The sequence below is a fragment of the Abramis brama genome (genome assembly GCF_963993115.1).
Source record: "Abramis brama genome assembly, chromosome: 21".
Classification (NCBI taxonomy): Eukaryota; Metazoa; Chordata; class Actinopteri; order Cypriniformes; family Leuciscidae; genus Abramis; species Abramis brama.
Window position 1 is genome coordinate 21,728,965 of NC_139983.1, and position 27,893 is coordinate 21,756,857.

Sequence of the window (27,893 nt, forward strand, 5' to 3'; positions counted from 1 at the left end):
GAACTAATAATGATCTGAGGTATGAAAGAAATGCAAAATGGAGCTTCATTGGATGTCATTTCAATAGGACAAAAACAATTATGCACTTCTACTTAATCAGCCGCCCTCTCTATCAGAGTGATATGGTCAGAGCTAATGAAATTACCACTAATATTAAGGGCACTGGAGGACACCAGTGACCCAGGGGGAGAGCAGGGCATCGATCCATCCACAATGAAGTGCTCATGACCAAGAGCTCACGCTTTTAGCTGTACACTGGAGACTGCACTGCGCACTGCCATAACTAGTATCACATCCTGTACTGTATGCCAACGGTTTACCTAGAGTGCTACATTCATGTACTATATGACAAATTAAAACTGCATGTCCCTTTTGCATCTATGGGATAATATTTTATAAAAATAACCGAGCATCATCTGACGGCACAGTTCACTCATTAAATGAAAATTCCGGGACCATCATGTCGTTCTAAAACGGTCTTTCTTCTGTGGAAAAACAGTTGCAACATTCTTCGAAATATCTCTTTTATGGACCGCAGAAGAACGAAAGTCATACAGGTTTGGAACAACATGAGGGTGAATAAATGGCAACAGGATTTTTATTTTTAAGTGAACTGTCCATATAATGTGTTGTTTAGGTGTTGATTTAACAACAAATTGTACATTTTGTTGCAGATATTTAGAAAAAATCCCTTTTGCAAGACAGTTGCAACATTCTTCAAAAATCTCCTTTTGTGATCAACAGAAGAACAAAAGTCATGCAGGTTTGGAACAACATGAGGGTGAATAAACGGAGACACGATTTTCATTTTCAGGTGAGCTATCCCTTTATTGTGTTGATTTAACAACAAATTGTACTTTTTGTTGCATTCATCTGTGCATTTCATGCTTTCTTTTTATGTGTGCATGCATTTTAGTGCAGAGGCGAACACAATAGCACATGCTGCCGGATTTACCAAATGTCCTACCAAGCATACTATACAGACACACATGCATCAGTGCTCGCTCACATACACATCTGTGCATAGCCCATAGGCACATACACTCCTGAGACACATATAATGGCCAACTCAGCATTATAACCATACCTTTAAAGCAGGGACACACAAAAACGAAGAAACACAATACACACAACTCAACGTGCACTGCTCTCCTTTTTCCCACTTGCATGCTGTAGCTTGCATTAGTAAAATAATTATCTTTCACCCTTAAATACCGCAGGTTTAGGTTTTAAACTCATTTAGCTTTAGTCTTTGTAATCTTGTAAATGTCCCGTTTCAGCTCATCGGTGAGGACGTTTTAGCGACCCATCTGTTATGTGACCTCTTTAAAATGATGCAGCGCAAAGACCGACCGCTTCAACAGAACATCTGGTTGCTTTGCTTTTGTTTATTTATTTTTTGATGGAAATTTTAATCTGATGCTGACATACAAGATATGAACTCTGGGATTAAAGTAAACAACAACAACAACAACAAAAAAAAATCTTTCAATGAAGGCTGAAAATTTGACATTTTTGAAGGACAGAAAAAAATATTAATATTACAAAAACATTTAAACAATTAAATTCTGTTCTGTTTTAAACATTTAACATTCAGATTTGAACATAATGCAATAAATGTGGAGTCACTTTTAAAGAGACACCCACACTATCATGAGAGTGTATTTAAATTAAGCTCTCACCGCACAAAAGCACTCGCACACAGACACAAAACACAAAAAATACAGAATATGCCGACACACACACACACACAGAAGGAGCAGGTCCTGGGATGCTCGTCATTTGTAATGAGGCGATAATCCAGCTCAAACGCTCCTATTTGCTAATCTGTCAGATTACAGATTAAAGTGCACTCAGAGGACGCTATTGCTAGGAGGAATGCAGGCTAGGCTAGTGCTGACACACACACACACACACACACACACACACTGGTCCTAATCTCTTCCATATACACTTCATTTCTGTTTGATTTGCCTGGGGCGTACACACATAAAATGCAAAAAATATACAATAATGATCTCATTGCAGGAATATATATGAATTGACAAAGACATAAATAGAGCGAGGACACATTTTCAGCGTGCTACACGCAAACACACAGTTTTAAAGACGTTGTGGATGTTAACGCGCCCACAATATTCCCTTTTATGTTTTAGCTCCTTAAAAAAAAAAGACATTCTGTCTATCATTGTTTGGTGATGTTTAAATATTTATTATTATAAGAAATATATAGGTTTATATGTATATATTTAAATGAAATATTTTAATTACAATAAATCAGAGGATAATAGAGAAAAATAGGGAATTAAGAAAATTACTATCTGTTAAATAGCCATGCATATTTTGCATACAATTTTAAGATGATGATTTATCAAAGAACAGAATGTTTTTGCAGCTTTCTAGATCAGAAAATGCTGAAGCATAGAATTGATTTAAATGTCAGATATAGTTCAAATGCTGCTCAAAATCCAAGACTAAACAGTATTGATCTCCTCTGTACAACTCGTACACTGGGGTTTCACGCTTTGAAATGCTTCCAGATTTAACACCATGTGTGATTTGGACGAACTAAGAAACAACGATTTAAAATGAAAATTTCTTTTGCATTTGAAGCTCTCGTCCTGCTGTTTCGCAGTGATACTGCGCATTAGCGAAGTAGTGGCTCGTGTGTTATATCATGCATGATGTATCGTCTGCGTGTGTGTGTGCGTGCGTGCGTGTCAGAGGAGCATATTGGGTTGCCTCCCCTCGGCCCCCCTTTTGCAATCAGCTGATCACCCTGAAAAGATGGAGTGGTCCAGGGTCAAAGGTCAACTGTGTCACCCCGCCACCCCCTAGCAGTCAGTATGTATTACCATACATTAACCCTCAACGTCTAGATGCGTGCTATTTGTGCACCTTGCATTCAGTTTATGTGTGTGTGTGCTCACCTATTTCCAAATATAGCAGCCATTTATGTGATATCAGTATATTTCTAGGCAAACATGATGCTGCACACTTTCGTCCTGCATTTATGTGCAATTTATTGTGTGTGTGTATATATCTTGGTCAGAGAGGGTCTCCCCTCCCTTGCTCAGTCAACCCCCTGCGTGTGTAATCCCTGCCAGCTGTCCCCACAATCTAATCTCTCTACCACGATCAGCTGGGACGTTACACGCACGTGTGTGTGTGTGTGTGTGTGTGTGTGCGCGTGTATGTATGTGCCCAGGGAGGTGGGGGTGGTGTCAAACGGAGAGCATAAATTGGAGCCAGAGCGTGTGCGCAGCGCAGTGTGTGTGTGTCCATGTGTGTGAACCGCTCATCCCTTGCATACCTGCTCCTTTTCCCTCTTCCTCTGGATATGTATACATATATGATGTGCTTATATATGTATATGCGCATTTTCAACTTTTCTTTTCTTTTTATAAAAAATACGTGTTTTTTTTAGTGGCGCGCACTGCTGGATTTTCTCAGGCTGATGGCACGGGGGGGGGACTCCTCTTTTTCTTTTTTTCTTTTTTGGTTTTTAAACAACTGCGGCATCCCAGCACCTGATTTTCCCTTCCTGCATGCGTGAAAACCTTCCTACCTGCCTACCTCTTCCCTAACCCCCTCCACCCCACCCCCCAGAACATCTCCCCTTGCTACCCTGCTCTCCAGCCCCCAGAAAAAGGAGAGAGCTTCGGCAGGACCCCCCCGTTCACCCTTGGATGGAGAATAGCGAGAACTGACGGAACTATGAGAACGGGAAAAACCAGGATATACGCTTCTGTTTTCTCCGCTAGAGCGAGAATGCGAGGAAAAAGAACCAATCTAAAGATAATTTGCTGCTTAATGTCAGTAGTTTTGCAGCAATTGACGGTGCTTCTGGGTAATTCTTGTATGTGATTTGATGCTTGTGGCTGTAACTGATGTGTTTTGGAATATTGTTATTTCCCTAAATACATGTACATCTTCTGTATGCATATGTATGCATTTATTTCAACTGTCATCGTCAGCTTCAACTCATTTATGTGATGTGATTTTAACCGTACTTGTTTTTGCTTGCCGTATAGGTGCGCGTATGCTGAGAGAGAGTGAGAGAAATAAAAAGACAGAGAGAGAGAGAGAGAGAGAGAGAGAGGTGGGGGGAGAGAGGGAGAGAACAGACTGTCATAGAGAAGCGCTAGCTTTACATTGCGATGCTGGCAGCCATCTCATCATGGCGGTGGACGTGCTGAATGGACGAGAGGAAGAGCAGTGCATAGCTTTGCATCTTCGCACATCCCTCACGCACAGATTTGCTGGTCCTCTTTGTTTGGCCGAGAGTGGAAAAAGGTCTGCTGGAATGAAACAGAAAGCAGGTGCCAGGGCTTCATGCAGAATGGGTACAACAAAAGGTAGATCCTCTTTATCTCCCCTCTATCTCTTCCACTGTCTCTCTCTCTCTCTCTCTCTCTCTCTCTCGTAATTTCTCAGGTCATGCATTCGGTATAGAGCATAGCTAGAAGAGGTCTGAATGTATTTGACTGGAATGTTTTTGTGCATATGTGTGTAAAATATGACCATGAGAAACACTGTGTTGCATTGTCATGTATGTTTTGTTCTTACCACACATCTAGGCCGATCGAAGACGGGAATTATGCGATTTAAAACTGCACACACAGGGAGAATCCTCGGAAAGATGTGCGATGGTGCGTTTGTAAGTGTCTGTGAGTGTGTGTGTGTGTGTGTGTGTGTGTGTGTGTGTGTGATTGTGCGAGATTAGGACTTCTGGTTTCGACTGCACTAACACCAGCAAAGCCCACATCAGATGCAGGAGGAGGAGAACAGGTGAGAAGAAATAGATTTTAGATGAGTACAGAAATGTGGTATTGTCCTGAAGGACAAGAACAGGATGTGCAGACTGCATAGGGACCAAATACAGACAACGAGAGAACCGGCAGGGAAGCTGAAGTGCACGACCGAACCGTTAGCCGTGAGTACAGACCAGACTGCAGGGATGAAGAGGAACAGAGAGAGTTTGTACGAAAAGACAAAGTGGACGACGTTCGGAAACTTGGGTTTTTGCTCTTTGTGTTCACAGTGGACCTTGATTTAATTTCAATACAATTAAGGCACGCGGTGAATGCCAAGAGAGAAGCCAACAGCAGCACTCACCTGAGCGACCGATCAACGTGACCGAGTCATGTTGCGTACGGTCACTACAACTGTGGTTTCATATTAGACATCATATGTACACAATAAAATAATACACTGCATCATCCCACTGCCATCCCCAACCTGAATCACAGCAATATCATGAAAGCAGCTCCCCTTATACATCGCAAACACTTAAGTAGACCAACGAATATTCATCACATTGAAAAACAAAACCCCACACATGAACACAGGGCCTAATACGCATATAATGATTTACGAAAGGCATGGCTGTATCTTTCCCAAACCATTAGATTATATTTAGTGACAATGCTCTGAAAAAGGCTCTAGGCAAAAACTGCAAAGGTTGCGTTATGACCTACATTTCACAACACAAGCAATCATTACAAGCACTGGAGTGCAATATGCAAATGCGGTGTAGTGAGCATGGGATTAAGGGCTTTTTAAATTACCCATATATTTTGTGCAATTATTATTTTTTAAATACTAGAATATTTCACGATTCTGTCATTTCTGACAGCATTGTCCAAATCTGTGACGCAGTGAATTCAGAGTAAGATCAGGGGCCCGTTGCAACAAACCCTTTAAGTTAAGAAAAGCCTTAGTAAGGTATTTTTAGGGTTTTTTGCAACCTGCTACTGCAGATATTAAACAGGAGTACAGCACAAACACCAACATATGAGGCCCACCGTCAAGCTTCTGCCATTCAAATAATGTCCCTTCAAACTGCCAGTAATAAATCACCTATCTGCTCTTGGCACGTGGCGCAGATGTTTAGAGGGGTCAAAGTTTACGTATTTATTTATGACTAATGATGAATTTTACTCACAAAAGAAAGGCAAACAGGGTCTGGGATGAGGCTCTGCCCCTCAGGCTAGAATGCTGTCGAAAGAACACACAACTGTGAAGACAATAAAAGCAAATATTAATCACTCTGACAGTCATTCAGACCGCACGTGACGTTGCTGGTGTTGCATTTTACGCTTTTATACATTTACACAGAGTATTTTGTTTTAGTTCGTACAACTTACAAACCTTTAAGACGGACTATTTTTTGCCCCCACACTTCACATTTGTCCTCTTGACGACTCCAAATAAACAACAATTGCGCGATCACTACCAAAGACGCTTTTGCAAATCAGTGGCCTATAGAATTTTTTTTTCTTGTTTAAAATCATATAAATATTTTAATAATGCAGTTATGAACGTAGGTTGAGAGGAACGTTAACTTGCACTTTAATCATGTCGAGGTAAGGTGTCACTCTTGAATTCCACAAAGCTTTAACGACCACATCGAATAGGCTAATAAGTAAAATAAATAAAAATTAAAACAATTTTATTTGGATCAAAGAATAATTTAGCCAAATTCTGATATAAGAAGCATTTGAACGTTTCGATAAAAATGTCAAATACATCAGTAGGCTATGTCTAATATTCGGTCTCTGCACAAAGATACAATCAAAGATATCAACAAATGTATTTATTAAATAATATAGGTCTATATATTTTTATTATTAGTTTTATTTAGTCCTATTCTTTCTAAATCCTCTACAGAGGAAAAACACAGATATGACAAATATAGCCTACGTCAGATTAGGCTATTTTAACGTAATTTCGAAAAAAATTAAGAGCAAATTACAAATCATGAATATTTTGAATTAATTAATTTGGATAATTTCTTTGTCATTTAAAAACATATGAAAATGACCGATGTTTATGAGATAATTTATTAGCCCATTTAAATCTAGAAAAACAGACAACTTTAAATGTGCAAGGCTTTGCATAATAATTAGGCTATCCTAAATTAAGATTTTGTTTTGTTTTTCTTTTTTTAATTAAAATCTTGTTATTTATCTGTTTTATTTTGAACTTGTGTTAAATATATTTGATGCAATTGAAAGGACATTTAAATGGCCCCTTTCATATTTTCGTTCGGCCTCCATATATACATATTCGTTTGAAATAAATCGGTCCCTCAGTGTAGTACAGAAATGATTTTATTATGTAAATTGCATCTTTTGCAGACATGGTCAGGCGTTACTAATGGCAAAAATACACGCGCGCGCTCTTGATAATGCGCTGAACGCATGCGGCTGCTCGACTGTCAACACACTGATAAACGCAGCGCGCGCTCCTCCTCGCCCCTCACCCCTCACCCCGCACACAATCCGGACGGCTACGGGAGCAGGATAAAAAGCGATAATGCTGTCTGGGATACAAGAAGAACCCAAATCGGAAATTCACAACATCTATTGCTCTTAAAACCGAGACTGATTGTGTTCAGGCCTGCATCTCTTTGTTATTCAGGTGCAGCCTGTTATCAGCGGCCACACGGATTTGATCTAAAAGCCTGAAAATCTCTGCAGACTTTCTTGTGGCCTGCTCTGTTATAGCGATTGATCCAAAAACTATGCAAGATAAACATATACATTAGCTTTTTTCGTCCACAAGTTTAAGAATTTTCACAAGAAATAATTTGCGAGGTTGATTTTCTTCGAAACCTAAGGCACCCCGCAGTTTTTATTACACAAAATGTAGATAATAATGTAAACATCAGCAGGGATGACCACTATCTGATTTGCTAGGAAGCTAAGCAGACTTTATTTTCAGAGAACGTTACAGGGACAGACTAGACTGCATCTGTCTTAAGCACACACTGCATCAACGGTCTCAGAGACACGTGCCACCCCCTCCCCACCTTTATGTTGTCTGGGGATCCCAAGAGGTTTTGGGGTCTCTGGGGAGAGAGAGGCCGAGGTCAAAGAAGGGCCCCTCAGGCGGCATGATATAGACAGACGGGAGGTTGGGCCATGTGCTGCATCTTATTCCCCCTCATACATAAAACACCCCCAATATCATCCGTGCACAGTCACACACACGTTTGTTTCACTATATTAGTGAGGACATTGCATAGACTTCCTATGATTTTATATTCTGTTAATTATGTTTTTATTGCCTAACCCAACCCTTTACCTCTTTAAACTACAGAACCATGCAAAACATATAAATAAAAACACATTTTGGCCGATTTATAAAACTTTTTAACTAGTGACCAGTAAAATGTCCTCACTAGTCGGTTGCCATAATATTTCACTATATAGGTGAGGACATTTGGCCCTCACAAATATAGCCAAACCTACACACACACACACACACACACACACACACACACACACACAAAAGTACCAAAATAGAAAGGCTAATATTTCACTATTTAAGTGAGGACATTTAGCCCTCACAAATAAAGCCAAAACTGCACGCACACACACACACAGTACCCAAATAGGCAGGCTAATATTTTAATGCACTAAAGACTCAAACATACACATTAAACCCAAACTGATTCAGATGCACATAAGGCTTCTTGTAAACATTTGGTTTTTGCACTTAAAGAGGCAGAGCTCTACTCCGCTGTCACAAATTAAAAGGTTTAATTGATTGATGGCTGTGACCACACTGACACTGTGGCCTTTGACAAATTACCCAAGCTCAAAACCGTTGGGATAGTTAAATTGTCTCATACTCAGTGTGAAATGTCTCTGGTAATTTAACCTCATAAAACAAAGTGAAAGGTTTGGTGATGTTGCACACTGAAATACAATACAAACCACAAAACCTTCAAAATATGGGCTGATTGTGAGTGTGTATAGGCCAACGTGATATTCTTTGACTTATGATTGTAAGGTCAGATTAGACAGAAATAAATGCTTATACAGAAACAAACATGCTGTGTCTTTCTTAACATGCATCTGTAATAATGTATCTGTTCTGAGAATGTGAATTTGTTCAGAAACTCTGGGGATTTTTAAAGGGACAGTTCACCCAAAAATGAAAATTCTGTCATCATTTTCACCCTCATATAATGTCAAACCTGTTTTCTTTCTTCTGTTGAACACACACACACACACACACACACACACACACACACACACACACACAAATGTTTTGAAGAATGTTACAGTTTTGTTCATCATTACATTCATCATTGTATAGACAAAAATCTGATATATTTCTCAAATTTTTATATTCCACAGAAGAAAAAAAGAAGTGTCAAACAGGTTTGGAACATGAGGGTAAAACAATAAGATTTTTTATTTTTTAACGAACTATGCTTTTAAAGAGTTAAGTGATATAGGTTATGTTTTGTTGAAAGTAGGCCTAGATCTAGTCACAGACTAAGGGAATAAAATAAATACATTATTTTAAACATCAAATTAACAATTAATGTCATAAGTGCGACTTCTTATTCTTCAATCAAACGGCTCGTTCAGACCAGTTTAGGGATGCACATGAAAAATGAAGTTGTACCGCCCCCTGTTGGACAAGCATGTTCAATTCTACATGGTGCCGCCATTTTAGGATTAACCCGTCTGCCTACTGTGATTTTAGGATACAGATGGACTACAACTACAAATCCCATCAGCTTTATCGCTATAAAAGGATACACAGTGCATCCCGTTACAGACATGCAACTTAAATAAGAGTACTCTATTTTCAGAAAATGATTATTCAAGAATTTAGCGATTATTTAAAACATACAAGCTTTGTTTACACACTCGAGGCACAACATCCACGTTCAGGTTGGACGTGTAAACAGCGCCATCGAAAGGCCAATTAAGAATGTGCGTCTATCTAGTAAACAGGTACAGCAATATCGCAGAGAAAACCATACAATCACTCTCGTAATTACATAATGAAAATTGGTACTAAAAAAAAAGGAAAAAGCCTATTTCTTATTACATCGAGATCATGAGAAAAGCTGGTCAACCCACAGAAAAAAAACAAAACATTTCAGCTCTTGTGAGAAACCTCATCTCCAAAGCTTTTTAATTTCAAATCAAGCATTTTCTTCTTTGAGACCTGACTCAACCACCAAGTTAAGAGGTTATTGGTGAATTAATTTAAATGTAAAGTTAAAAAGTATGTTCACAATACTTAACCCAAATATTGATTCATTATTAAGGTGGCAAACACTCAAGGTTTGCCATTGCTTCCTGAAAAGAAACACATTGTGTTAGTGACTTGACAATTAAGCAGATGGCCATGGATACAGTGTGCCATTACAAGGTACCATTACACCAAATTATGATCATACTATCAATTCAATTCTTCAGAAAGTAGACACACTTGAAGTTTTGTGCAGCATCTTTATTCTGACACTGCTAATTGCCAGCAGTTCCACTGACACGAACAAAGTAGAAGAAGGGGTGAAGTGCGCAGGCAGCTAGTGTAGGAGAGGAGTGTGGGTGCTGGGTGGAGGGCGGACCAGGCTGTTTGGGACATGGGTTAGTGCATGATGATGTATTTAGTCAAACAAGGGGAAAATGCAACACACAAGTTCTGCCGAGTATACCACATTTATTTTTTTAATGAACTGATTATGAGAAAGAGAGGGTGCAAGGCCCACCTCAATGCAGACTTAAGAAACTGAAGAGAAAGACGAGAAAAAAAAAAAAAAAAAGATGGGAGGAGAGCAGCCCATAGCAACAAATTTCTCTTTAACTTGCAGAAGAAAAGGAGTAAATGGAAAATAAGTTGACAACTCTCAAACACGGCCCCCTTTTGTACACTATAAAACTGATCCAATGAGCAAAAGCCTTAACTCAACAAATTGGCTAGTCCATTTACCGTCTCCTGCCAAACACCCTCTATTACAAAAAAAACAACAAAAAAACAGGACATTCCTGAACATTCATTAGACTTATTTTTTTAATTACACTTTTCCATTTTATAATCTTGGTAAACTTTTTTTTCCTCAGAAGGTAATGAGACTTGTACTGGACTAGTGGCCAATTAACCAACAATGGAACATCCACTGAGAAGGCGACGATCATTGCACGTCCTGATTGGATGGTTTCAGCTCCGATAACGAGAAGGAGTTAACAGAGAAATGACATAATAGAACACTAGAACTCCAGAACTCCGTTTGTTTAAAAAAAAAAAGAAGAAAAAGAAAACCCTCAAGATTGTAAGAGAAGCAAAGCCATGTGCTTGGACTGTAAAAACAATGAAAACATTTTTTTTGGGAGAAAAGAGGCAGCAGAACAAAAATGGGACCAAAAAAAGTGGGAAGTACTGGGTTCACTATTAGAATCCTATAGAATTAAGTTGTAGTCCTATGAATAATCGTGTCATTTTCTTTTACTACAAGTTCAAAGTAAGTCTTTTAGGTCAACAGAAATCAGAGTCTTCATTGAGTTTCTTTTTTTCCTCTTTTTGAATCCTTGGTTAAATCTTCCCCCAAAATAATTTCTGAAAATATCTGGTTGTAAGATTGGGGAGAGAAAATAGGGCCTGTCAGTCTTTTGCCCAAAGCGGTGTCTGTTACTTCACACGTCCTTGACGATCCTGGAAGAGAGAATAAACACACAACTGTGAACAATGGATGCCAAGAGGTCACTGACAGCAAATTCTATAAAGATTACATTTGAACTCTTATAGGGCTGGGCAATGACAAATGTCACAATACAATTTTGATTCTCAAGCTTGCTATTCAATTCAATATAGATTAAATGGGGCCTATCAGGTACAGTACATGGCATATTTCCTCCAGGAAAAAAAAGAGAACTCAATGCTTTAAATTACACACAAGGAAGTTTTTATAATAATAAAGTTAATATGAGTCTACTCATTTTTTTAAATATAAACATTTATAAAAAGATGACCGATTTATTTAAACATTTAATACTGAAGAACAGGTTAGGTAAAAATACAATATGCAATATAGTGCATATATTGAACAAAATGCTCCTCTAGAGTTCATTTTTCTAGCTGACTATAGAGTTTATAGACATTGGATGGCTTTCTGAGGTAAATAAAATTACATGACATTGTTTACAAGCAGCTTTATTGATGCCTTTCCATGGTTGAAACACTGAGCAATTACACGTGACACGATGCGGATATCGGTAAATTGTACTCTTTTTTTAATGCTGTAACTAGTAGTAAAGTGGAAGATGATCCGTTCATGTGCGCTTTTTGCTTGAACTGAGGCACTACAGCGGTTTGTCACGCCACATTAAAGAGCACCAAAATGGTAAATAATTTTTACATTTTGTAATAGTGAAAGTCCCCCGTGGTGAAAATCAAGCTTTTAATGTTAATATGTCTGTGCTGTTTTTAATATGCTTTAAGAAAAAACATGTGCAAATTCATAAGTCAACACTATTGCTTAGTATTTTCTCTTTAAAGCTAAAGTGAACCAAATACAGTCTTAAAAAAAAAAAAAAAAAAAAAAGCGGTTTGAAATCGCTGGTGTTTCTGACGTCACAAACTACCTTGTAACCAATCACGTCAACGTGTGAGTAGTGGGTCTCTGAGCTGTGTGAGTGGGGGCGGGGCTAACTTGCATATTCATAGAACCACGTATACTAACAGGGTTCCCACACCCTGGTTGACTTCAAATTCAAGGACCTTTCAAGGACTTTCCAGGTCCAATACCCTCAAATTCAAGGACTTAATGTGGGGACACATTTGTTCTGTCCAACAACAAATGATGAGGTACCATCGTAGTTTCATGCGCACTTGAACTTCATGGCAACTTACAACACAAAGTACCTCATGCGGGAAACACTTAACATAACTCAGGGTTTTTCCTGGCTCAAAATGAGGCGGATGTGGTAAAATCCCAATAATGTATTTTAATAATAAGATAATAAAATTTGTATTTTTTGTAGATCATCATATAGCCTAATGTGTTTCCCACATTGTTTTTGTAGGTGGAGGTTGGTATCTCTAGGGGGGTACGGGGGCATGCCCCCCCGTAAGAAAATTTTGTACATTTTAAAGATAAATTCATTAATCTGGTGCACTTTGAGTCACCCGAATCCACTGTTAAAAATAGATAATCCACCCGCAAACCACCAATTCTTTGATTTAGATATCTGCATCTGATCATCACATTACAATTATTCAAATTCTCAGTGTTAAGCATGATAATATGGTAACATCACACTGAAGTAGGCTGCTTTAAAATGAACATTTATTTAAAATAAAAATTATTTTTTTGGCAAAATTACATAATTCCTTAATAGCCTAAACAGAGGCTTTACTCCCTTCAAACTTAAATTGTTTAATTTCATTGTTGTTTCAATCTTTCATTACATTACTGTTTGAATACACACATTTTTTGTACCTTTTATAAAGGGCATTTTCCCCTAATTTTATTAGCCTAAATGTTTGCTCTATCTTTCATTTCAAATTCTTAAATTTGATCAATATATTCAATTAAAATAATAAGACACTAGACTGTTACCAATCAAATTAAATAATTTACATTGAAAAATTATAACTGTATTAAATGAGATTATTTTAAATATTTTTGAATATACAAATAAGAAATGTTGAAAAGAATGATACTTATGAAACTAAACCACCAGTAGGAAGCGGCAGACGACCGTCTTAATGAGCCAGTCATTGAGTCATTCATTCAAACGATTCGTTCAAACGGCTGATTTATTCAGAATGAGGCAGTTTATGAATGGGTAATTGAGTCTTTGACTCAACCGATTCTTTTAAAACGCTGAATCATTCAGTAATGCAACAAGTGTTGCTGTGAGATGCGCGATGCTTCTGCTGTGATCTTTGTTTGGAACTATTTTCGCTGCTGAAACAGAACAAAAACAGTCATTGAGTCTTTGAGTCATTGAGACTTAATTTTAACTATTTGTTTATTGAACTGTTATGAAATCAGTCTCGGTTTCAATCTTGATGGCATTCAGGCAAACTGCTCTCTGGTCGTGTGTAGCCTAGGCTATATATTGTTTCTTAACTATAATATGTTATAAATAACTGCGCGAGCCTCAACAGCGCAACATTTTTACCGTCAGTACATAGGCCTATATTATTATCAACTATAGGCTATCAATCACCACTTACTTTAAATGAAATAAAACAGAATCATCCTCATGTTTTCGGTGATTCTCTAGTTATTTTTTATTGTCGAGAGACGGAGGCGGCACAAAATTTGACGGAGGCGGCCGCCTCATAATTCTCTATGCAGGAAAAACCCTGGTAACGTAACGCGTCAATGCGCTTAACTAGTGTAAATCAAGCAAGCTAGTATGCAAAGGCCATGAAGTGTTGGCGAAATAACACATTAGGGGACTGGAGTGAAACTTCTTGCACAAAATAAATTCAAGCACTTTCAAGCACCTGTCTCTATGTATGTTTATTTTCAAAAACTTTCCAGGGCCTTGAAAACATTTTTTCAGATTCACAAACTTTCAAGGATTTCAAGGACCCGTGGGAACCCTGTACTAAATGAGGCAAAGGTGTAGTTACATTCAAGCTATTTTAAAGCATGAAGAATGTTTTTTTTTTCAAGGAAAAAACATTTAAATGTGTCATTTTGGTGATCAAAGATGAGTTTTAAGGGATAAAATTGACTACAGGGGGACTTTAAAAGATTTTAAAAAGCTGAGACCGTTTCATATCAGAAGTAACAAAGCTCAAAACTCATTGCGATTGTTGGATAGGTACGCTACAAAGCTTTATTCATTCATCAACTGAAAATAGGATAGACTAAAAGATTGATTCTAGGGATTTAAGAATCAATATTAGTTCTTCAAAATGTGAATCAATTAAAATCGAGAAATCAATATTTTTAATTAAAACAGCCCTACCGTTAGAAAAATGACATCAAAAAGTCTAAAAATCTGTAAGTAAAATTTATAATTTAAAGTAAATTAGAAAAGTTCGGGGTCGGTAATATTTTTTATGTTTTGAAAATTCTTTTATGCTCATCAATGCTGCATTTATTTAATCAAAAATACTGTAAAAAAACTATTTTAAAAAGTAATTCATGTGATGGCAAAGCTGAATTTTCAACATCATTAATCCAGTCTTCAGTGTCACATGATCCTTCAGAAATCATTCTAATATGTGACCCTGGACCACAAAACCAGTCACATGGGTCAATGTTTTGAAATTGAGATGTATATATATATCTTTGTATACATCTTTCGTGATTGTACTGCATTCACTCATAAAAATAAATGTTTTATACATTTACGGTAGGAAATTTACAAAATATCTTCATGGAACATGATCTTTACTTAATATCCTAATGATTTTTGGCATAAAAGAAAAATCGATCATTTTGACCCATACAATGTATTGTTGGCTATTGCCACAAAAATTTTTTTTTTTTTTTTAATCATCATCATCATCATCATCATCACCATCAATGTTGACAGCATTACTTAATATTTTTTGTGGAAACAGTGATACTTTTTTTTAGGATTCTTTGAATAGAAAGTTTAAAAGAACAGCATTTAACTAAAATAATTTTTTGTAACATTATAAAATGTCTTTACTGTAACTTTGAATGAATTTAAAGCATCTTTGCTGAAAAAATTACAAAAAAAAAAATCTGACCCTGAATTTAATAAATGCATATTTTTACTAAAAAACTGGCAAGTACAAACTGACAAGCCCAAAAAGACTAGTTCAAGCACATCCAAGTTGACAAACATGTCTAATGGCAGAGCCTGCTGCCAAAACTAACAGATTAAATCTATTACTTACAAGCTCACATAAACTCTAATTTACAAGCATGCTGACAGATAGAGGACAGTATGAATGAGTGGCAAATCTGCAAGATGCATCACCTGCATTCTGTAGTGGCTCCGACTGGAGTTACTGGAGTACGGGTCACTCCCCTGAACCTCCACCTGCCCAAGAGAGAAACAGAGTTCAGTCAAATCCTTTTGGAACGCCAAACAACACCATTCAAATGCAAATTACAGAGAACAACAATTTGTATACCAGGCCTAATACTGATAATTTTACAATGACCATTGCTTAATATATCAACCATTTTGGACCAAAGTATTTAAATGTCCAGTTTCTCATCACTGGACAAGAATTTACAAAATTAATAAATAAAAATTTCTTGAAATAACGAATGATTCAATGAGACATTTTTTTAAGTCACTTGTCACCAACTGGTGGTGTAAAGATGTAATCGATGCAATAGTTATTTGAAGCTGCATTTTACTTTCAAAATAGAGTTGAACAATTAATCGTTAAAAGACCGCGATCTGGATTCAAACACCCATGCAATCTCATTCCTTAAATGACAACTATTAAACCATTTATAAATCACACAGAAACATTCAAATCTGCGTTTGCTCTGCCACTGACCCAGAGAAAGCAGTTGTATAGGTATGAAGCTGCTTCAGTCTTTTCAAACGCACTGTATCATTACTTCTGTTACAAATATTAAAATTATCACAGAAGAACTGGGATAAAAGTTTAGTTAATTTATAAACACTGATGTCTACGGTAGCGATCAAAATAGAGCAATCACCTTTTTGAAAGTAACGTGGCACTTTAAATAATCATATCATTACATTGTTACGTAGGGCTGGGCGATATATCGCATGACATTGTTATGCGCATCTCGTCAGTAAAGCCGGTTCCTTGATTAGTAGTAAATCGTCATCACCTGCTTTCAGATGGAGCGGCATTTACTACACAGAGCCGTAGTTCACTGACAAGCTGAGCCATATCGCATTAATTATCACGGACGTATCGAGCGTCCGTAAAATCTGCGATAATTAATGCGATATGGCTCAGCTTGTCAGTGAACTACGGCTCTGTGTAGTAAATGCCGCTCCATCTGAAAGCAGGTGATGACGATTTACTACTAATCAAGGAACCGGCTTTACTGACGAGATGCGCATAATGTCATGCGATATATCGCCCAGCCCTATTGTTACGCCACTAAGTAGCAACAAGTGACAAATTTGTCACTGAATCATTCATTCAAAAGATTTGTTTAAAAACACCGATTCATCCATTAATGAAACAAGAATGAGTGCGTCATTGAATCTTTTATTCAAACCGATTAAAAAACATTTTCAAATGAAACATTTTAAATAGCAGCTTAAGAGTATTTGAATAGAGATTGCAATCTTTTAACGACTGATTGTGGCGCTCTACTGGAGAGTGATGAGTGCTGAAGGACAAACGCTGAAATTGTGCTCTTTTAAGCCCAAAGCATACTTCGTTTTTTACGTGTATGCGAGAGTCTGGAAAATAGTACTTTGTACGCGCAGGTTGCAACTTCGCATTTAATTTATTTTGCATTAATCAGTTGTTCCACAAGGTGGCAACACTTAACTGGGTCATTGTTTCAAAGTAGAAAACGAAACTAAGAGACAGAACTACAACAAAATACTGGAGACTGCCACAACAACAGGTGCCTGCATTAACAAGAGTTTGTGTGAGGGGGTTATGATAGTCACAACTTTAGACCCGCCTCATGCTAATTAAATGGAGTAGGCTATACTTTGAAAGGCTACTCGTTTGACTATACATAAGCTAGCGTACGCTAGAAAAAAAGTAGTATACATTGGGTTTATTCTGATAGTCATTATACACTAAAAATGACAATGAAAATTCTACTTTCTAAGCCAATGTCAAACAAGTCTGTATCTATTGTAAGAAGGTGAGGGGGAACCACAATGCTAGCATCTCTTGAAAAAAAAAAAAAGACAAAAATAAAGGAGGATGTAATTGCACATAATATTTCACTTGAAGGTGTTATCTTTATGATGTATTTCAGTAAGCAATACTTCAAAAAGCAATTACATCTTATTCAAACAGAATAACCACACTGCTACCAACATTCAGTGAGCTAAACTGGTGATGTCAGCCCACCAATACAAAAAGAACTGTAATAAGAACTCTATTCTGGATCTTAGAGCCATAATTCATGTCATGCATATAAACTCGGTAAAGAAATGAATTCTCTAAAAATTACTGATGCAACAGCACCACACACACACACACACACACGGCAGAAAAAGCATAAGTGTAAACACCATATGAAAGAGAACAGTGGATATCTGGGCTTATATTTGTTTTAACAATTACGAGCTTTCAGGTAACTCTATAAATGCTGGTCAGTGGTCACCACAATAAACTAACACCAAGCCAAAAATATACTATATTAAACAAAGACACAGCAAAGTAAAAGCATAAATCAATAAATTATTCAACAAAACAGAATAAAAGTGATCAAACCCATATATTACGTTAGTCTTCGGTCGTACCATTTTGTAACAATGTACCATTTTAAACAAGGTCTCACACGGTTTTGTTTGTGGCAAAAAAAGAAAAAAAAAGAAAAAAAGAAAAGAAATATGGGCAGCAAAATGTTTGTCAAGTACTTTGTTCTCTTGCAGTGATGCACAGTAACTGCAAGAGCTGTGCTACCTGTGGTTGGGAGTTTTTAAGGTGGGCTTAACCAAAAGTTTGTCATCTGACATACTAACATTCTGGTCAAACAAAAGGGGTTATAGGGATTCAAGCTGGTAAACGTTGTCCCACTAACAAGAAACTCAGCTGAGAGAAAAATTGAGATAAAAAAAAAAAAAAAAAAAAACCTAACGATTTAAACTGCATGAGCTCCACAGCATGAGTTAAAAGAGACAGTTCACCCCAAAATTAATTTCAAACCTGTATGACTATCTTCTGTAAAACAGAATATTTAAACTATGTCCATTTGCTGAGGGGCAACTATGTATTTGAAACTCAACCTTTGATTGCACGGACAAAACTGTTCAGCAGAAATTCATCCAGGTTTGGAACGACAGTGATGCATAGATAATTTCTTTCTTTTTACAAGAAAATAGGCTAGGCCGATTTTCATTAAGCAAATTTGTTTGTTGTTTATTTGCTATATTACAGGCCAAACTGACCTTTAATTTCAAAACTAGAAAGGTCAGACTTTAGATCTGTTAAATAATGCTAGACAACTTCACAAAACAAAAACAGCAGACAGACTGTAAATGCAAATTCACTTTCAAACAGTAGGTGGCGCTTATATACCAGTAGCAATATAGCATTTCCTTGGTTACCACTTATAAACAGGCATTATGGGAGGTAAGAGGAAAAGAAAATGCTATCAAGACTTTGCTGGACAGTCAGTTCCCTTTAGAGATACATTCATATGAAAATCCAATATTTATATATATATATATACACATTTAATATTTATATATTTTTTCTAATATTTTGCGCATTGCAAACAGTGAGCTTGTTCCCTTTTACTGACTACAAATGAGGGGAGGGAAAAAATTGTTTTATGTATACTTATTATTAGAGGTCGACCAATAGTGGATTTTACTGATACCGATAACTAGTTTTGACCGTACATGCTGATAACGGATTAATCAATCGATATTTTTTAAAATGGATACTGGATTAAAAAACAAACGTAACACTCCAAGTAAAACAGTGCAGAACTGAAATGTGCTAAATGAAATATATAAATATGAATATTAAAATGAGAAGTTCTACATAAATATAATTTAAACATTAAAATATTACAGGTCAAATATGTGTTTCTTTAGCTATAACCTAGAAACATGTAAATTTCATGGGTAACACTTTGCAAGTCCCATTTGTTAACAAGGGTGTATTAGCTAGCTTTCATGAACTATATGCATTATGCAATATACGTTTTTTACTGCATGTATTAATATTTGAGCAATACAATTGTACCTTGATCATTCATGTTAGTTCATAGTACATTAAGGTAATAAAATAAAAATTAAAACAATTTAAAATGTGTTACTAAGTGTTGAAATTAAACTAACAATAAATAATACTTAATTTATTAACCTTAGTTAATGCTAAAAATGGAATCTTATTGTAAAGTGTTACCATTCCATATAAATCCAAAGAGTCATGCTTAAAGATGACCATCTTTAAATATCTACAAAGGCCAGAGCATTAAAATTACATAAATGTAGGCCTATATTAAATGTATAGTCTCTCACTTTATTTGCTTCTATTTTAGAACACTTGATGATCTAATCAAAATAACAATATGTATTGTAGTGATACAAAAAGAACTGAAATCGAACACATTTCTGATTTGTTTATGTTTCTGTCGGCAGTTAATGAATGCATACAAGTGACCAGCTGGATATAAATTAATGCAAACAGATGGTAACAATTGCAACAAAACATTTGGGTCAGGTTTGCGTGTTTTTGTCACATTGCTTTAATCGCTTGAGGTAGCCACTACTAACGTTAGTCCTCTCAGCCTCGACGGCAAACATACTGCTGTTCTTTCTCTGCTAATGCAGCATCTAGTCAACAAATTAATTACTTTATAATATGGCAATATGGACTGTAGTGTTCTGTATTCATACCGTTTCGAAGTCGATGTTTTAAATGCCTATCTGAAGTGTCAGTGCTCTCCGTGAAGCATGTGCTCTCCGCGCAGCCTCACATGTTAACGTAAACAACTCAGCCAGTGATAGTTTTTATTTGGCCTCTAGAGGCCGCTCTCACTCTGTATAATGCCAGCAGTCTCTTCTCAGTGCTCTCGTACTGTGTAATGACCGCAAACTCTTCTCAGCCGTTCCAGCAACGGACGCAACCCGGAAAAAAATATCGGTGTGGATTTTTGCCGATAACGATAGTTCCACCAATCAACTATTGGTACCGATATATCGGCAAAACCGGTTAAGTCGACCTCTACTTATAATCTAGCTCTTTGTTGTTTAGTTATTTGTGCATCAAACCACAAATCTGCATTTCAATTACCTGTAGCAACATGCCACATTTGAGGTTGCATTTTCAAGACATTAAAAGTGTTTATCTTATGTAAATGGGTATGTGACAGAGGAAACCATCTTAATCTTCTTCTGAATTGGATAAAAGAAACAACTCAATTTCTAAGATCATAAAGGTATGATTTTAGATGGAAAATATCAAAAGGACAAAATTGACATTTAACATTTTGAAATCGACATCACCAAAAGAACTTTGTGAAGAACTGGATAAAAAAATAATCAGCTTTATATTCCTGATGGAGCAAGGCCATGGCAGGTTACCTTTTTCACACTTTCCTCCTCTTCCTGACGTTTCTCGTAGTGTGAGAAGTCGTCAAAAATGGAGGTGGTGTGCTTGTAACTTGCGATGATCTTCAACACTTGACGCGCCTTGTCCAGCGGAACCTCCTGTGTGTCACGGGAGTTGGTCACCGGCTTATTCTCATTGTTTTCCAGACGAATGTGCCTCAGTTGACTGTTGGGAACGTCCTTCACAAAGATCCAACGCACATCGAAACGGCCCTTCCACTTGTCCTGCGACCACACACCTGCACAAGTGTTGTAGTCCACGGGCGATCGCATCTCAGCCACGCCACAGAAGTGCCCGCTGCCGTTCACGCTGAAGAGCAGGTAGAGAGGCCCTTTGTTGGCCAGCGAACGGTACGCAGCATCCAGGCGCTTATTCCCGTGTTCTGTGCTGCACCAGATATTGTACTTAATGGAGCGATGGATGTCGTCCTCAGAGTAGCTCTTGATGATGAAGACACGACCGTGCTTAGGGTTCCAGTCAAAGTCCTTGGGATTGTAGTTGTTCACCATGCGCAGTTTCTCCAGAACTGGGTGGGGCTCTGCTGGCACAGCAACGCCACCCATTCCTGAATTTGGAGGGGATTGGCCAGGTCCGCCCGCTGCGTCCCCAAATCCGTTAGCACGGTTACGTGGAGGCACCCAGCGGGTTGGCTGGGAGGGTTGGGGAGGGGGAGGGCCCTGGGATAGTGGAGCTGGGACAGCACCCGGCTGGCCACCTGGAGGAAGAGGGTGCTGACCAAGTTGACCAGTAGGAGGCCCTAGCTGTCCATTGCTGAGGGGCAGCTGCGGCACCCCGCCAGCAGTAGCACCCGGTTGAGGAGACGATTGATTGGGCGGCTGTCCATTAGTGGGCAGGGAAGTCTGTTGTGGGGCTGCTGGTTTAGGCATAGTCCCTTTGTTGTCCCAAGTCCCAATATCCATGTTATGTTTGATTGGAGGTGGCGGCAGATTTGTCCCGCCAAGTCCCCCCTTGGTTTTCAGCTTAGGCTGTGGTTTGGCAGGCTTGCTGGCAATGTCCGCCCAAGATGCAGCTTTTGCAGGAGCCATGGAGGCGGGTGGCATGGTGGGAGCTGCAGACACCTGACTCAGTGGCCCTCCAGGAAGTCCAGAACCAACAACTTTGGGTGCCATGTCCCCAGCCCCAATTTTAAGCCCAGCCATGCCCTGATCCAAGCTATTCATTCCCACAGCCTTGTTGAGCGGCTCGTTCGCTGCAAAGGGAGACTGTCCGTCGATCATTGCGCCTCCTAGTGTGCTAGGAGCATAGGCGTAACTGCTGCTGTAACCTGAGCTCTGTGTGGACTGTCCCTGAGAGCTGCTGTTCCCCCAGGCAGGGAAGTCAATCCCACTGGGGAAGAAGTTGAAGCCATGCTGTCCCAGGAAAGGGTTGCTCCCCAGTGCCCCAGACTGGCCAAACATGGCATCTGGGAGAAAGTGGTGCTCCCCATTGCTAAGCTGTCCATAAGAGGCCAGGTAAGGCATCGGGGGATCACCACCTGTAGACCATGCCGCTTCATTCAGAGAATAGGTGAAGCCTATTGAGGGGCTGTAGTAACTTGGCATGTAGGAGTCGGACATGGCCGTATAGGCATTGCTCTGTAAAACAAGGAAAATATATGAGCTTCATATTGATCAACATCAGATGCACAGTTTGAAAATACAAACAAGTATGATATAAAAGCAGTGGGGAGTCAAAACATTAACAAGTGACATTGGGGTGAAAAAAGCAAAGGATCAATTTTCTACCATTTCAATTATCAGTACAGTCCATTAAAGTCATTGTTATCCAAATAGTCTTCCCTTTCCCTTAACATTACAGTTAGTTTGAAAAAGTTAAGCTTACTAAAAATAAATTAAGGAAGTGAGGCTAACAAGGGGTTAAATAAGAATTTATTCTGCTTGTACAGTCAGGCCAGTAGTACTGATTACTACTTGCCTCGTCAATTTCACTAAACAACAGAATTTAAAATGTATAAATAAATTTACACTTAATTACAGATGTCTAAACTTTTTTTCAATTGTTTCACATATACACTTTAATTTTGGGGTCAGTTCGATTTGTAAAAAATAAATAAAATAAATAACATTTATCAGATTCATTTAAATGATCTAAAGTGATAGTAAAGACATTTATAGATACACAATTTCAAATAAATGCTATTCTTTTCCACAAAATTTAACAGAACAACTTGTCAATATTGATAAGAAATGCTTTTGAGCACCAAATCAGGATATTTCTGACTGGAGTAATGATACTGAAAATTCAGCTTTGCCATCACATGAATAAATAACATTTTAAAATATATAAAAAAGTTTTTAATTGAAATGTCATAATATTTCACAATTTTAATGTTTTTACTGTATTTTTAAAATCATAAATGCAGACTTAGCAAGCACAAGAAACTTTTCAAATTTATTTTAATTCTTACATCCCCAAACTGATTTGCATACACACTACTATCATTTAATTCTTGCAATATCAACAAAAAAATAATCTGGTACACGGCTACATAAAATGTACCTAAGCTGACAAAAAAAAAAAAAGTTTAGCTTTGCTATAAAAATGCATGTGAATGATAAAAAAAAGGGGCTCTTGGGTCATCAGGCCATCTTTATCGTTGAGCACGGCTAACCATAACATAAAACTGTACTAACATCTGTACTAAAACATCTCCCTGAAAATGTTGAGCTTTGAGAATATCATTTAGGACTGGTCAAGGACCGAGACCCCCTCCAGGCACACAGCCTGCTCATATTTTCAACACCAGCAATCAGCTTTGTTAGAGCAACAGTGGCACAGATTCCCTACAAAAGATCCCAGCATTCCTTTGACAGAGAATACTAGACCCTTTATTCATTTGTGTCCCATTTTTCTGAGAAGACATCCATTGCCAGAAAACCCACTATTTCAGCATACATTAGTGCAAGGATTGATAAATTGGGGAATTTTTCATTTGAAAGTAATTCTATTATAGAATGTCTGGAACCTCTGGACAGGAACTAACATAATACTTGATCATTATTTCATTCCTTAATCACCTTTCATCACTTCATGGTAAACAGCTGTACTGCATTTTGCACAATTTCCTATGACTCATCAATGTTCACTAAGACTTAGGCTGCAAACTAAATATCTGCCTATGTAAATAATATGATGTATGACTTGTCCACACACCTCTTTAACCAACACTCGTACAGTCTTTGGCCGTAGTGTAGAGTGCCATGGTGACACCCCAATAAAAAAAAACAAAGCAGAGACCAGGATGCAATTACAGGCCATAACGAATCCTCAAGAGAATAGGCAGCAAAAACAATAGCCCTGCTCTTTGTCACTATGGGTTCTTTTGTTTAGCTCTGAAACAAGACCTACCTGTCTGGGCTGAGCGTTCAGGTAAGGCTCGAACTCATCATCGTTCAAAGTATCCTTTTGGGTAACAGCTCCGTTTTGCACTGGAAAGCAAAAGATACAGAAAGTTAGAGCATCCACAATTTTTCTTTTTTACAGCAGCCCAATGAAAAGGACACAAGGGTAAGCCAAAACAAGGAGAGGAAGGACATTTTATCTTGGAACTTGTGTGCTTCCCAAGGAACAAAATTAATACAGTAAATACAGCTTGTATTTACAAGCTGGGAAGTCAATTACAAAATCAGGTGCGTTCAAATCACTTTGGTCAGAGCGAAATGACAAAGTACCTTTTCCACAAAAAAAGCAAGCCTTTCTAACATTACTTGTACAAAATGATGAATACAATGCACATCAGGTGTGGTTTTGCATTTTTGTTTATATTCAATTTTTAAATGTGCTATAAACTGAATTATATAATGTACAATAATTTTGTACAGGGAGCTAGTTTTATTCTAAATGCACAAAAATAAAACATACATTTCAGCAGATTTACCATCAGCTACATCCATTGTCTAGGTTTTCTCACTGATGCCCCCTGCCCAACTCTCAGATTATGCCCACTCAATTACGACTTTGAGGTGGCGTTAATGTATAAAAGTTGAATGCACCACCAGATCAATGCATCTGCTGTTGAACTCAACATGTGGATTCATCACACTAACTGTCAAACTCAAAAGAAATGCTAGAATAAAAAAGTATTACCTCATTTGTAACAAAAAGGTAGGGGTGTAACAAAATATCGTGTCACAATATATCGCAATACAAAAATGCAACAATATGTATCGTGAATAGTTCACCCAAAATAAAAATTACTATGTCAGAAAAAATTTAAGTTTTCAGAGTTTTAGTGTCAGTACTACATTAAAATATTATATAATGTTGAATATAATGTATAATAATGCAACAGGGGAATATCTGTGTAAAAAAGTGGCCTACATTATTTTAAATGTATCTAGTCAGTGACAGAGAAACATATTCGTCTAAAATAACTATTTTCAGCTTCAGAATCATGAATATTTTTATTCTGGTGTCTCTATTGTCCTGTGCTTTGGGTTTCCAGCACCAAGTCCAAGAATATTCATTTATACACACAATGTAATATCAAATTTATCAGTTTAATAAACAGTACATTTTTTGTTAACCTTTTATCATACGTCTTGGAGTATCGCAATAATATCGTATCGTGAGTTCAGTATTGTGATATGTATCGAATCGTGACATGAGGGTATCGTTACACCCCTACAAAAAGGACAATCTGACAATATCTCTTTACAGTTAGAGACACAAATCAAAGACAGATCCTCATCAAATGCAAATATCAGAAAACTTCACTATACTATACTGTCAGAAAGATCAAATGCAGGTGATTATTTATCAGGGCCAAATTTATATTTCAACATCAGAAACCGGCCAGCGATCTAATCTTTATACTAGTTTATTATGTCTGTATAACAGTAAGGGATGCACGATATATCGGCCACCATATCAGTATTGGCGATATGCGTTCATTTTTAATGTTACTGTTATTCCGATAATAAAATTTTGCCAATATATTAAAGCAGATAAATAAGGTATAATTTCCTTCAGCTGAGACTCTGCAGATACGTGTTCGTAATGATGTTTTTTTAATTGCTTGAAATATGATTGGAATCACTTCAAAAAGGAAAAAACAGTTAAGTGCAACGCAAGTGTCATATAGGCTACATAAAATTATAATGATAACATTATAATTGTGTGCTTGGGACATGGCTTTTAATGGTGAGACTTGTTTTTGTAATCAGGTTCTCAAATTACATAAAAATGTGGATTTAGATCTATCGGTCAATATATTGGTTATCGGTATCTGCCAAAATATTCATATCGGTGCATTCCTGATAACGGTCTAGTAGTCTTAATTGTCATTTACACCTTGCTGAAAATATATAGCACTTTATGTCTAGAGCATTTAACTTATTCAGTATATAGTATGTACTTTATTAAGATCATTCTGGCTAGGTTTAGGTATTTCCTCATCTTTTGTCAATGTGTCTGTTGGCAGAGTCTACTTTTTTTCTAATACTGTATGCAAAACATCCTCAGTACTTTACATTGAAAATGGACTAAAATAAAGGATTAAAAGCTCTCACATCATATCCACGTGGTCATGTGCTCTAATTCAACACGTAAGTTAACTGGATAGTGAAAGGTTGATACACTTCGTGTGGTGCTGAAAACCCCCTTAACAGGTTCCTCCCGGCAGCATGTTTAAACCCCCGGCCACTTAGCCACTGTCAGATGCTGATCTAAGAGTATGTGGGACACTTACACCACCACATTTGAAGTAAACACCTAAAAACTGTGTTCAAGCAGAGTGTATGTGGGTGTTCAGGTGCTTGAGTGTGTGTCACGCGTTCAGCTGCACTCGGCCTCACTCATATTTGCCTGTGCTAGGCGGCTAACTAGCGTGGGCTCTAAACACAAGCTCTTGTCAGTTCCGTGAGACTAAAACCAACCAGATCCTCTACTATAAGACCTACTTCTCTTCTAATCCCACGTGCGATTGTTTTAAGCAGGTTTAGCCGCTTGATTTAATAGCGGAGTTGGTATGAACACAAGGCCTGCTAACAGCAGCACCAACACGAGACTCTTTTTACAGCGCAAAAACGGAATGCCAGCACTTCACCTACCTTTGTTTGCTTGGCCTTTCGGTCTCTGGATTGGGTCCAGGTGATTCATGAAGGAGTGAGTTTTGAGAGGAAAGAGGGAGAATAAATGAAGGTTTATATGAAGCTCAGGCCTGAACTCGCGCTGCGAGAGAGAAAAAAACCCGCCTCGACGCCACTTCTGCTCAATGTTCACAAAGTGCCTCTGTTTACCTGCTCCAGAAGGCTGCTGGCTGACATTTCTCTCTCCCCGGAGCCTGTGTGTTATACTGCGCGTTTGTTTGCGGGTTAAAGTCAACGGGAAATGCGTGTGTTTTTAGAGTCTTTGCGCCCGTCTCTCTCGCTCGCTCTCTCTCTCGCTACAGCTGCAGATCAGACACACAATGGCGGGCTGCAGTTCCTCCACACTTTAACATGGCCGAGCGGCCGCCGCACATTCATCCACGGCAGGACAGCGCCGCTACACGGCGGGGAGGAGGAGGTTGTGTATGTCCGTGATGGGGAAATCTTCTTTGGATTTTTACACACTTTAATAAATATATGTGCTTTAGGTTGTAGTGCCCGTTCCTCACAACAGAGCTTTGCGTAAAGGTCTTATTCCTGTTACAGAGTATGACAGGCTACGATTTGTTAAAAGAGTATTTATAAATATAAATAGGCCTATGTGAATAGGCTATTAGAACATAAAGATAGAGGGCCGGTTTGATAGAGAGGCATTAGTTCAATTAGGACATTTAAGTAGCTTTTATAAACGCATTTGTTTATAAAAACATTACTGATGTGCATCTTGAGACAAAACAATGGCACTAACATATTGTGTCATATGTCAATACAAGTTCAGTT

At 37.9% G+C, this 27,893-nt stretch overlaps 1 protein-coding gene across 1 annotated transcript; it reads right to left on the reverse strand.

The window, feature by feature from the left end:
- Window positions 1-3,480: 3,480 nt before the first annotated feature.
- On the reverse strand, window positions 3,481-27,447 carry ythdf2 (YTH N6-methyladenosine RNA binding protein F2). Its single transcript, XM_084097200.1, has 6 exons — window positions 27,264-27,447; window positions 27,075-27,099; window positions 24,373-24,452; window positions 20,976-22,598; window positions 15,729-15,791; window positions 3,481-11,466 (listed from the first exon to the last, which is right to left on the reverse strand). Exons 1-6 carry the CDS (start codon window positions 27,288-27,290, stop codon window positions 11,443-11,445), a joined length of 1,842 nt encoding a protein of 613 aa, XP_083953326.1. The 5' UTR covers window positions 27,291-27,447; the 3' UTR covers window positions 3,481-11,442.
- Between the last annotated feature and the right edge of the window lie 446 nt (window positions 27,448-27,893).